The sequence below is a fragment of the Mustelus asterias genome, unplaced genomic scaffold, assembly GCF_964213995.1.
Source record: "Mustelus asterias unplaced genomic scaffold, sMusAst1.hap1.1 HAP1_SCAFFOLD_35, whole genome shotgun sequence".
NCBI lineage: Eukaryota > Metazoa > Chordata > Chondrichthyes > Carcharhiniformes > Triakidae > Mustelus > Mustelus asterias.
In genome coordinates this window covers 888,461-901,191 of record NW_027590117.1, presented here as the reverse complement: position 1 = coordinate 901,191, position 12,731 = coordinate 888,461, and the positions used below count along the sequence as shown (strand labels likewise).

At 46.6% G+C, this 12,731-nt stretch overlaps 4 protein-coding genes across 4 annotated transcripts in view; 1 reads left to right on the top strand and 3 right to left on the bottom strand.

Moving 5' to 3' along the window:
• LOC144482317 (uncharacterized) overlaps window positions 1-12,731 on the bottom strand; it is a 474,174-nt gene that overhangs the window by 288,342 nt on the left and 173,101 nt on the right. Inside the window, exon 2 of the mRNA XM_078201490.1 lies at window positions 10,655-10,687. Within this exon, the coding sequence (XP_078057616.1) occupies window positions 10,655-10,687 (33 nt within the window). The remainder of the gene's footprint in view (window positions 1-10,654; window positions 10,688-12,731) is intronic.
• LOC144482316 (uncharacterized) overlaps window positions 8,762-12,731 on the top strand; it is a 233,002-nt gene continuing 229,032 nt past the window's right edge. Inside the window, exon 1 of the mRNA XM_078201489.1 lies at window positions 8,762-9,132. Within this exon, the coding sequence (XP_078057615.1) occupies window positions 8,762-9,132 (371 nt within the window). The remainder of the gene's footprint in view (window positions 9,133-12,731) is intronic.
• LOC144482204 (histone H3-like) lies at window positions 9,844-10,338 on the bottom strand. Its single transcript, XM_078201409.1, has one exon. It carries the CDS (start codon window positions 10,336-10,338, stop codon window positions 9,844-9,846), a length of 495 nt encoding a protein of 164 aa, XP_078057535.1.
• LOC144482349 (histone H4-like) lies at window positions 11,690-12,001 on the bottom strand. Its single transcript, XM_078201512.1, has one exon. It carries the CDS (start codon window positions 11,999-12,001, stop codon window positions 11,690-11,692), a length of 312 nt encoding a protein of 103 aa, XP_078057638.1.

Below are 12,731 nucleotides of genomic sequence, written 5' to 3'. Positions count from 1 at the left end.
TTGTGACTCATAAATACACTTTAACTTTAACTTTTGGTGCAGGGAGTGACTCTTTGTGGATGGGAAACGAATTAAGTCAGATGCTTTGTACTGGATAGTGTCAAACGTCTCGTGTTGTTGGAGCTGCATTCACCCAGGCAAGTTACATCTGGAAACCGGGTACTCCGGCTTCCTTCCACAGTCCAAAGATGTGCAGGTTGGGTGGATTGGTCATTCTAGATTGGCCTTTGTGTGGTAAAAAGTGAAGGTTAGGTAGATTAGCGGGGTGGGTGCGTGGGGCTCTGGCCAAATGACATGGATGGGATGCTCGGTCGGAGAGTCAGTGCAGTTTCAATGGGCCAAATGGTCTCTTTCAGCACTGTCGGGATTCTGTGATTTAAAGGTCATTTGACTGTCAGAACTGCCCTGAGGAAAGTGGGAAAGCTGTTTGTAGCATTTACAGCAGTGAGCTTGCTGCAGATCAAATTGTGATCTGCAAGCGAGAGTTGATGAAAATAACTGTTTCCTGCAAAGAAATAAAATATATGTTTGTGGGGAAATGCGAAATGTTTTTCTTTCAAACTCCCCCTGAAAAGGTGAACAGCAGAGAATGGTTTCAATCTATCGACCTCTGGGTTATGGGCCCAGCACGCTTCCGCTGCGCCACTCTGCTATAAGCTTACAGCTTCCTGCTTATTATTGCTGCGCTGTAGCAGGACAAAATTTCACTGTTGCATTGCTGTTTAATGTCAGAAAATGAGGCAGCTCCGCCTGGCGGCACAATTCCATGCTTAACACACCAAGAATGGGACACATATAAAATCAGCAAGAGACTGTCAGGAGACACAGGCAAAGGAGAATGGACCGACTGATCATTTGTGTAAAGTGTTCATGAAAAGATCAGCCATGTTCTTTTTGAATAGCGGTGCAGGCTCGAGGTGACAAATGGCCTACTGCTGCTCCACGCTTTTATATTCTCATATTCTTCTTTGGATCCAATACTATTTAATTTATTTTGTGAGCCATGATTGGGCCACTTTTCCAGTTATGTTTACGTGCCAGAAAGGAATGTATAACTCTTTCATTACATACAACTATGCCTTAAATATTAGCCATTGCCTATCGACCATTATGCCATTTTATGAATGTATTAATCCGTAATCTATTTTAGCAAACTCACCTCTCATACCTTCCTAGTTTTCTTTATTTAGGTTTAGGATTCTCGTTCAAGATTGGATCTGAGACATGCTTCTGGACTGATGGGAGATGTTCCACAAAGCAGTCACTCAATCTACCAATGTCGAGCACATCATGAGCAGTGAAATTTTAGAAAAAAATATAATGTTGCAAAAGCTAATTCTCCTCCATATAGACATTGAACTGTGAGGAAAGATAATACGACCTTCCATTCAGGAACTTCTGATATTTCTTCTCTTTCCTCAACCAATCCTCTCACCGCTCTATGGCAGGCAGGGTTCTCAAGTGTGTCGCTCCCATCTTCCACACTTGGAACATTTCCAATCAGTTCACAACGATGATTGAATTTCTGATAAGAGTTTCTAGTCACCTGCCATTTTCATTCTGCATCTCACTCTCACATGGATCATTCTGTCCTGGGTCTTTCCTGGTGTTCAGAGCACCTCTCCTCCATTCAGATTTTTCTTACTTTATGTATCTGGTGATTATCCCTTTCACCGTGTAACTAATTCTTATTATTTAATGCATCTGTACATGTCACAGATATTCCATTTCGTTCTTTTTCACATGAGCCCCTCTCCTCTCCATTTGCCTGTAATGTATTACATTTCTAACTTCAACCTGTTCTAATGGGCAGATGTTGTTCTGAAATATTTGCCATTAACTCTGCTTGTCTCTGCAGCAGCTCACTTGTTATGTAATTACAGAACATAGAAATTAAATTCATACTTCCTGCATTCATACCATTTGAAGTCAGTGCGAAGGTTGAGAGGAATTTTCAGGGAGGTGATTAAAATCATGATCGGTTTCTATAGAGTAAATGAAAATAAAATGTTTCTGTGAACCAATGGCACGAGTTCGTTGTGAATGATATAAAAGAACAAAGAAAACCGTCAGGGAACATATTTGTCGTTACATTAGGCAGAAAGTTGTTGTGATCTTGAATATGATGTCTGTAATCGAAGCCAATTAGAATGAAAAGTAAATTCAAAATGTCATTGGACAAATAAGGATAGAAATACATTTTGAGCCTGTACTTTAGATAAGAGGAAGCACTAAAGGGAGAGGAAATCTCTTTCAGAATGCTGATGGGTTTAAATTTAATTCCATTGGTGGCCTGGGTAACCCACGATCCAGCGCGCGAGGGAATATGGTCTATCTCATTCAGAATGGTCCGCACGGCGCAGGTGCCGTTAGGCCGCGCCCTCGGATACCGGATGTCTGCGCGGAGCGGATCCCGGAAGTTCAGTGGGGTCACGCGCAGCCGTAGTAATATCGAGTCAGAGGCCGAGGCGGAGGAGCTTGCGTCCGGCGAGGGATCCAGGGGAGTGGCACCATTGAAGCGGATGGTGCAGCGAGGCCATCCTCACCGCCCCATATGGAATAGTGCGAGTGAGAGGAAACAGAGAGCAGTGGTTAATGGTTGCTTTTCAGACTGGAGGGAGGTTTCCAGTGGAGTTCCCAGGGCTCGTCTTAGGAGCCCTGCTCTTCCTGATATATATTAATGATGTGGAGATGCCGGCGTTGGACTGGGGTAAACACAGTAAGAAGTTTCACAACACCACAAGCTTGTGTGGCTGTTGCTACCAAATAAACCTGTTGGACTTTAACCTGGTGTTGTTAAGCTTCTTAATATATTAATGACACACACCTTGGTGTACAGGACACAAGCTCAACATTTCCACACGCCACCAAACTTGGAGGCATTGACAACTGTGAGGAGGAAAGTGGGAAACTTCAAAAGGACACAGGCAGCTTGGTGGAACGGGAGACAAGTGGCAGTGGGGAAAGTTCCAGCACCGATTGCCCTGCGGCTGCCCCTGGGTAGCATGCCCACTCTCAGTGCCTGGGCAAGTCAGTGTGTTGGATAGAGCGCTTTCTGGGGCGCAGAGAATTGCTTTCATTCATGTGATGTGTGCGTCGCTGGCTTGGCCAGCATTTATTGCACTAATTACCTTTGAACTGAGTGGCTTGTTCGGCCATTTCGGAGGGCATTAAACAGTCAAAAACATACTGTGGGTCTGGAGTCACAGGTCGGCCAGAACAGGTAATGTGGGTGGATTTCCTTTCCTAAAGGGGTATCAGTGAACCAAATGGGTATTTACAGCATGGCCATCATTAGACCTTTAATTCCAGATTTTAATTGAGCTCAAATTGCACACTGTGCTGAGGTGATAATCAGGTCCCATTGAATTGCACTGGACCTCTAGGTCACTCGTCCAGTGACAATACCACGACACCATTACCTCCTCACGTGGGAACTGTGACCGCCACGAGCAGATATCAGCAAGTAGTTTATTGCAGGCTGTTGTCAGTGAGCTGAAACATGAACCCCGTTTCTCTCTCTACAGATGCTGCCTGACCTGTTGTGTATTCCAGAATTTTCACCCTGTTTCAGATGTCCAGCGTCCACATGATTTCACCTGTGAATTATTGCAACTGTTGCTCAGAAAACTGAGGCCTGAAATAGACAAATTAAGAGCGATTTTGAATCAAGCTGGATGTTGGTTTTGGAATTCGGCCCCTCAGTTTCTGTGAAGGTATGTTTTTGTTTGGGTGACTTTGGTGTGTAGAAATGGATGGGTTTAATTCTGAGTAAATTTGAGAGCAGTAGGGTCAAAACACTTCTGATCAAAGATCATTAACTGTGTCTTGTACAGTTAAAGAAACATTGCACACTCACATACAATAAGTGTTGGACAGAGAATCAATTCCACATTGATATGCAGTATCAGACTGAGTTAATTCCACACTGAAAACTGTAACAGAGACTGAGAAAAAGAGTTAGTCCCACACACACTATCAGAACATAAGAAAAAGGAGCAGGAGAAGGCCATTCAGCCCATCAGGCCTGTTCTGCCATTCAGTAAGATCATGGCTGATCTGATTGTGGCCTCCACTCCACTTCAGTGCCTGTCCCCATAACCCTTGATTCTCTTGTCGCTCACAAATCTGTCTAACTCAAGATTGAATCTATTCAATGACAAAAATTAAGGTTCCCTTAAAATAAGTAATTCCTCCTAATCTCCATCTTAAATTGGAGATGCTTTATCTTTAAACTGTGCCTCTAGTTCCAGTTTCCCCCGACACATTGCAACATCCCACTCAGCATCTACACTGTCAAGCCCTTGAGAATCTTATATGTTTTTGTACAATCCTCGCTCATTCTTCTCCACTGAAAATTGGCTAGATCTTGTTTAATTTTTCCTCATAAGAGAACTCCTTCATCTCAGGAATCAGCCTGCACTCACTGCAGTTTGCTAAGCTGACAGTGACCCACTTCCATACACGAACAGACACTGACACAGACATTATTATCAATTGATTGAGTCAATTCCACATCTACACACAGCGATAGAGATTGACAGAGTGTTAATGCCACACTGCAGTAAAGGATAAAGAATAGAGAAGAGTTAATTCCAGCTTCATGTGCAAATCAGAGATGAACAGTGTTAGTGCCCCATTCACACACAGTAATAGAGAATAACAGATACAGAATTAATTCTATATTCACATACGCTAACAAAGATGGACAGAAAGGTAATGGCTAAATTCAGCACAGTCCCAGATGATCATAGGCTGCTCTTTCCTTTCATGAATATCCTCAGCTGGTACAGGAATATGAACCCACGCTGTTGGGGTTACTCTGCATCACTGTCCAGCTGTCCAGCCAACTGAGCAAATCAACCCTCAGGGTAGGACAGAGAACAAGGCAAAGTACAGCACAGGAACAGGCCCTTCAGCCCTCCAAGTCCGCACCGACCATGCTGCCCGATTTAGCTAAAACCCCCTACGCTTCCGGGGACCATGTCCCTCGATTCCCATCTCATTCGTGTACTTGTCAAGATGCCCCAAGAGAGGTAATTGCAAACTGAAACACAGGAACAGAGACTGGCGAATCAATTTAATTCCACATTCACTTGCATGAATACAGGGTGATATATCAGAGAATTAATCCATCCTCAAATAAACTGACAGGAAGAAATTCACTGTAGTTCCACCCTGAGGTACAGTAACAGAGACTGACAGAGTGAATCGTGCTCTCATGTACAGATTGACAGATAGCAGGAATGAGTTAACTCCACATTCTCATACAGTAACAGAGATGGACAGACAGTGTGTGAATTCCACACTCTAATGGTTCTCACTTGAAGAATTCTTCTGACATGCACTACTTTTCCCAAAAGAAGAAGGTGGAAGAGATAATGTCCGGGGTGAGTGGGGTCCTGAAATCTGCTGGCTGGCAGCAGGAAGTGTATACAGAGTCAATGGATGGGAGGCTGGTTTGCGTGATGGATTGGGCTACATTCACAACATTTTGTAGCTTCTTGCAGTCTTGGGCAGAGCAGGAGCCAAACCAAGCTGTGATACAACCAGAAATAATGCTTTCTATGGTGCATCAGTAACAGTTGGTGAGAGTCGTAGCTGATGTGCTAAATTTCTTTAGTCTTCGGAGAAAGTAGAGGCGTTGGTGGGGCTTTCTTAACTATAGTGTCGGCATGTGGGGGACCAGGACAGGTTGTTGGTGATCTGGACACCTAAAAACATGAAGCTCTTGACCATTTCTACTTCGTCCCCGTTAATGTAGACAGGGGCATGTTCTCTCTTATGCTTCCTGAAGTAGATGACAAGCTCCTTCATTTTGTTGACATTGGGGGACAGATTATTGTTGCTGCACCAGTTCACCAGATTCTCTATCTCGTTCCTGAACTCTCTCATGATTGTTTGCGATCCGGCACACTACGGTGGTGTCGTCAGCAAACTTGAAAATCGAATTGGAGGGGAATTTGGCCACACAGTCACAGGCGTATCAGGAGTATAGTAGGGGGCTGAGAACACAGCCTTGTGGGGCACCAGTGTTGAGGATGATAGTGGAGGAGGTGTTGTTGCTTATCCTTTCTGATTGTGGTCTGTGGGTTAGGAAGTTCAGTACCCAGTCGTAGAGAGAGAAGCCGAGGTCCAGGCCACGGAGTTTGGAGATGAGTTTTGTGGAATAATGGTGTTGAAGGCTGAGCTGCAGTCAATAAATAGAAGTCTGCTGTAAGTGTCTTTGTTATCTAGGTGTTCCAGGGCTGAGTGCAGGGGCAGGGAGATGGCGTCTGCTGTGTACTGTTGCGCTGGCAGGCGAACTGTAGTGGATCCAGATAGTCTGGGAGGCTGGAATTGATTTGTGCCATGTCTAATCCTTCGATGCACTTCCTAATGATGGATGTCTGAGCCACTGGATAATGGTCATTGAGGCACGCTGCTTAGCTTTTCTTTGGTACTGGGATGATGGTCGTCATCTTGAAGCAGGTAGGGACCTGAGATTGTTGTAAAAAGAGGTTGAAGATGTCTGCGAATGCCCCCGCCAGCTGATCCATGCAGGAACTGAGTGCTCGTCCGGGTACCCCATCCGAGGCAGTCACTTCCCTTGGGTTGACCTCTGAGAAAGCTGCTCTGACATTTGCAATGGTGACCTCAGATACAGATTCATCTCCGGCTTCCAGGGTGGAGGGCGTGCTCTCGCTGACCTCTTGCTCAGAGCAGGCACAGAATGCATTGAGCTCATCAGGGAGGCGTGCGTTGGAGCCGGTGATTTTTTTTCTTTCTCTAGATATTCCTCTTTTCCACTTCTATACAATGGTGCCCATCCCCTGCCAGTTTAGTTCAAACCCTCCTCGTCCACATGAGTGACCCTCTCCATGAGGACACAGGCATTGAGTACAGAATCATGCAAGTTATGCTGAGCCTTTAGAAAACTCTGATTGGATCACAGCTGAAGCATTGAGTCCAGTTCTGCTCAGCACACTTGAGGAAACATGTGACGGTGGTTCAGCGAGTGCAGAGGAGATTGACCAGAATGGTTTCAGCAATGAGAGATTTTAGCCACAAAGTTAGGTTGCAGAAGCTGGGGTTGATCTTTTTGGAGCAAAGCAGATTGAGAGAGAGATCTAATAGAGGTGGACAGGATTATGGCTGGTGTGGTTCAGGTAGACAACGAAAAGCTGATTCCATTCACTGATCGTATAAGGACTAGGGGGCACAAGTTGAAGGTTTTGAAAGAGACACTGGGGGGATGTGTGGAAGAAATTCTCATGCAGACAGTAACAACCTGGAAGTTGCTGTCACTGAGGTTGGAAGCCGAGACGATGAATTATTTCGAAGAGGAATTTGGATGGACATTTGAGGGAAATAAAATTGTTCGGCTATGGGGATAGAGCAGGAGAATGGGACTGACTGGATTGCTCCACGGAGAACCAGCATGGACTGGATGTGGCGAATGGCCTCCTTCCATACGGTAATTACTCTAGTTCCAGTCTCCCTTGGTTTGTTGTTATTGGACAGTGAAGATTGGAAGCAGAGACAGACAGTCAGGATGTGAGGAGTTAGACAAAGCGCAGCTCTTGCAGGCACCAGGTGAGAACGAGGATGGACACATTTTAAACAGAGACTGTTTGGTTTTAATTACTTTCTGGATAATCACACGGGAGCAATGAATGGAAATATGAACATGACAAATGTCTCTGCTCCATCCGGTTATCCCATTCATGGAGCAGTGCAGGGTTTCAGTTCTATCTGAATGTCATTGAATTGTCATAGCGCCTACCGCCACTGATCATGCATCTCGTACACAGACACTAAGGACTGCAGTCACACATTGACAATGTTTGTATCACTGGGGTTCCTTTGTGGATGTTCATTATGATTATGTACTGAGATTTATAAAATTACTAAAACTGCTCTTTTAAATTTATTTGCAAGACTAGGGATCCTCTGACCTCGGAAGGAAGACCCTGTCCTGGCAGTGACCCGGAGAACCCGAACACGTGGACCCAGCGGTGACGCGAGACCCCATCCACCAACCGGCCTTCAACCCGTCCATGCCAGAGTGTGGTGTGAACACCCTCCAAACTCAAACCGCAGCCTGACAGCGACCCGGTACTCCCGACCGCTCAGACCCGACTGCCGACGCAGGAACTGTGACCATGGCAACAAATCCTCCACCCACACACCAACCAAAGCGGAAACAGGATACAGCTACACCCTTGATCCCACAGACTTAACACCGGCTCACAGGCACGACAGGAAGCAGCCACCCCAGGAAGCGTGGGAAACGCGCAGGCTCCCTGTTTTCAGTGAAGGACACTGGGTTCTGATTGAAGACTAAACGGAGTGTTTTCCTTCTGGGAATGCTGTAAACAGGGATTGATTCCCGCCCGGGACAGTTAGAAAGCGATAGGAGAATGAAGCACATTGAAAGAAAATGTTAAAGCCGCGCCTGCGATTGGTGACGGGAAGAGCTGAATAAAAGCAAATCAATAGAAGGGATTTGAAATCTCTGACTGAGGGCGACATTGATTTGAATTCGCTCCTTTCCCACAATGAAATTGGCGGGCTTTTGGAAATGGACAAATTTTCTGCTTCTACCGGTTGTTGTGGGGAAATCCCGCCCTCTTCTGTTTCCAGTGAGCTGATTGGTGAAGAATATAGGCAAATGAGGTGAATAGAGCAGCGGCCAACCAGAGGAGCTGTCAGTTTATAAGAACAGTCAATGCTGGAGAAATTGCTGATTCTTTGTGAAAGTGTTTGTGAGATTGTGCAAATGTCTGGAAGAGGAAAGAGCGGCGGGAAAGCTCGGGCCAAGGCCAAGTCTCGCTCCTCCCGGGCTGGACTGCAGTTCCCGGTGGGCCGTGTTCACAGGCTCCTGAGAAAGGGCAACTATGCTGAGCGTGTGGGTGCCGGAGCCCCGGTCTATCTGGCTGCCGTGCTCGAGTATCTGACCGCTGAAATCCTGGAGCTGGCCGGGAACGCGGCCCGGGACAACAAGAAGACCCGCATCATCCCCAGACACCTGCAGCTGGCCGTCCGCAACGACGAGGAGCTCAATAAGCTGCTGGGAGGAGTGACCATCGCTCAGGGCGGGGTGCTGCCTAATATCCAGGCCGTGCTGCTGCCCAAGAAAAGCAGCGCTGGGTCCGCGAAGAGCAAGTGAAGCGACCATTCTTTAATCTGATAACCCAAAGGCTCTTTTCAGAGCCACTCACTTTATCTGAAAAAGGGCGACCTGGTGTCTATCGGTCAGTTTCTGCACTGCTATTCACAGCACAGCGGTTTCCCGCTTTGTTCTATCAATCCGTACTGTTGACACAGACAGTATTTTAATGCAAGTTGCTGCTGTTTATCGGGGAAACCATCCCAGTGAACTTAAATGATCCTATTTCCAATATAATTGCTTTAAAATGTGATAATCTGCGAGGACATTCATCTGCAGCCCATCGGTTTTCAGAGCCAGTCATTGTATCTGGAAAAGTGTTAATGTTTGTCTATGCGAATGTGCAAGCGTTCCTGCAATGGCTATATCGGTGTGAGTGGGTTACTGTTTGAGACATGCTTCATATTCTGAACTCAATTGACGCAATTTTCAACACTCGCTGCGACTCGAAACACGTGCGGAGAAAGTGGATTTGCGGAATTATTGCTCGGAAACTGAAATGATCGCAGGTTTAATAAAACTATAAAATTAAATTGTGGTAGAATTGTTAACGGCATGGTTTTTACTCTAACTATCAAAGGATTGGAGATATGAATGACCTCAATGCCACGGAGGGTTAATTGTAACATTGAGAGTTTTCAGTATTGGAGTCCTGGGAATATTCTGTCCTGGGAATTCAAACACGGGAATCGTTAACAGGAGATCGCAGCTCTTTCATTTGTCGATTTGGTGGCTCTTAAAAGAGCCGTTGTTGTACTTGGTGCTGAGGCCGGGGTTTCGGCGCGTTCCCCGCGGATGCGGCGGGCCAGCTGGATGTCTTTAGGCATGATGGTGACTCGCTTGGCGTGGATGGCGCACAGGTTGGTGTCCTCAAAGAGCCCCACCAGGTAAGCCTCGCTGGCCTCCTGCAGGGCCATGACGGCCGAGCTCTGGAAGCGCAGGTCTGTCTTGAAGTCCTGAGCGATCTCTCGCACCAGGCGCTGGAAGGGCACTTTGCGGATCAGCAGCTCGGTGGATTTCTGGTAGCGGCGGATCTCCCTCAGAGCCACAGTGCCGGGTCTGTAGCGATGAGGCTTCTTCACTCCGCCCGTGGCTGGAGCGCTCTTCCGGGCCGCTTTGGTAGCCAGCTGTTTGCGAGGAACTTTCCCTCCGGTCGATTTGCGCGCTGTCTGCTTGGTCCTGGCCATTTTCTGAGCGGATTCAGCACAATCTCTGAGGCGCAAACTATTAATACAGAGTCTGCCAAGCTTCCGCCATTTTAAACTCTGTGAGGGACCGCCCCCAGCGGGAATTGGCCCAGGAAGTTTCAATCAAACTCTGACCAGGGAATTAATGTCTGTAACTCAGGTTCTGATTGGTTCAGTTGTTTTCTTAACCGCCCCTTTCAGAAATTCCGCCGTTTTCTGTGCAGGAAATAACCGTTTGTATAAAATAAGTCTTCATTCCGTCCTTAATAAGATAATTCCCAGAAACATTGAAGATTTGAAGTCCATCTCCCTCCACTTAGTGCTTTAGACCCTTTTCCCGCTCTCTGGGCTGTTCATTCCCAGAATCTCCCGCTGTTCCACTCGATCCCTGTCCCTTTCCTCTCCAGCCCATTCAGATTCCCCCTCCCCTGTCGCTTGTAACATTCGCTGCCGTTTTCGGGGGAAAGGATCAGAAATCTGTTGCTTCTCTGTGTCTCCCTCAAGCCGGTGTGAAAGGGGTTGAGTCTGTTGTTTGTTACAGAGTGACTTCATATTTGTCCCGTTTGACATGACTGAATAGAGCCGTTTGCCGCCCGTGGCGGACAAATGTTCACAAATGAAACCTCTTTGTAAAATAATCTTACAGCAGAATATTAATTGAGAATCTATTTTTAATAAGTTAAGAATTTGTCTCAATTCCCTTTCCCGCGCTGAAATTGGCGGCATTTCCCCCAATTCAAAATTTCTGCTGGTTGACAGTTGAAGCCAATGATTGGCTCAATGTTCACATTCGATGCTCTGCGATTGGTTCAGAGCTGTGAATGTGGAGAGGATGGCCAATCAGAAGCAGGCTGGGGTTGGAGCGGCTCAAACTGCGGGAATTGCGGGTTTGTGAATGACTGAGCGGAAACTGATCAGTTTCACAAAGCGTCAGTTTCAGTGCAGGAAACAACCGTCTGGGGGCAAATAGCATCAGAACTGAGACTGGTTCCAGTGAACGATTCACCGGCTGCTGCTACTAAACTCCGCTATTCCAGAGAAAGCTTTTATAAACTCTATGCAAACATTGAGTAATTAAACAGGAGTGATGTGGCTTTTCACTGAGGGCACATGTCAACTGGGTGCTGCTTCGACAATCCACTTAAAAACTTCAAAAACAATCCGCATCGCTGCTCCAAATGAAATGTTAAATTCGGTGATTCCCACACTAACCTAAACAAAACAAACATGCATCTCAAACACTGAACAGCCTGTCCCAGCCCCCGTCCCCTTGTCACTGCTCTCTCTGTGAAGCGGTTCTTGGCTCTTAAAAGAGCCTTTGTTGCGTGTTCGGTAGAAAGGGTCGAGTTGTTCAGCCGCCGAATCCATAGAGAGTGCGGCCCTGGCGTTTCAGAGCGTACACCACATCCATGGCAGTGACCGTCTTGCGCTTGGCGTGTTCAGTGTAGGTGACCGCATCCCTGATTACCTTCTCCAGGAAAACCTTCAGCACCCCGCGAGTCTCCTCGTAGATCAAACCCGAGATCCGCTTGACACCGGCACGGCGAGCGAGGCGGCGGATTGCTGGCTTGGTGATGCCCTGGATATTATCACGAAGCACTTTGCGGTGCCGCTTTGCGCCGCCTTTACCCAGTCCTTTGCCCCCTTTCCCTCTGCCAGACATAATGATTCTTCACTTAGATCTCTGCACAATATGAGAGGAAATCTTTCAGGCTCCTTTTATACAGCCCGCCCCGACCTGACTGAGAAAGGCGGAGTGAGAGCAGAGAGGGGAGGAGACAGAGTGAAGATTAAACACAGAGCGGGAGGGAGGAGAGAGCCGGACTGACACACACACACAGAACGGCCCCTGATCTTTCAGCTCCACCTCCAGTTTCTGCACCGCCAATTTCAACCCGTTTATGAACAATGGAAGCGAAACACAGCTCCCCACTCAAATACTTCCAGAGCCGCCCTTCACACTCAAGAGTTTCCACAAACCCGGAGCTTTGAAATGTGGAATCAAAACAGAAAATGCTGCAAATAATCAGCAGCTCCGGCAGCTTTTGTGAAGAGAGAGAGAGAGACAGAGTTAACGTTTCGGGTCGTGACTTTGTCCTTTTGTGTTTTTAAACCTGGTCCCGTAATAATTGTAAGAAGTTTAAGAACACCAGGTTAAAGTCCAACAGGTTTATTTGGTAGCAAAAGCCACACAAGCTTTCGGAGCTCCAAGCCCCTTCTTCAGGTGAGTGGGAATTCTGTTCACAAACAGAGCATATAAAGACACAAACTCAATTTACATGAATAATGGTTGGAATGCGAATACTTACAACTAATCAAGTCTTTAAGAAACAAAACAATGTGAGTGGAGAGAGCATCAAGACAGGCTAAAAAGATGTGTATTGTCTCCAGAC

Bases quoted from the DNA above. Each gene is read 5' to 3' on its own strand.
- LOC144482204 (XM_078201409.1), bottom strand. From the start codon at position 10,338: ATGGCCAGGACCAAGCAGACAGCGCGCAAATCGACCGGAGGGAAAGTT.
- LOC144482349 (XM_078201512.1), bottom strand. From the start codon at position 12,001: ATGTCTGGCAGAGGGAAAGGGGGCAAAGGACTGGGTAAAGGCGGCGCA.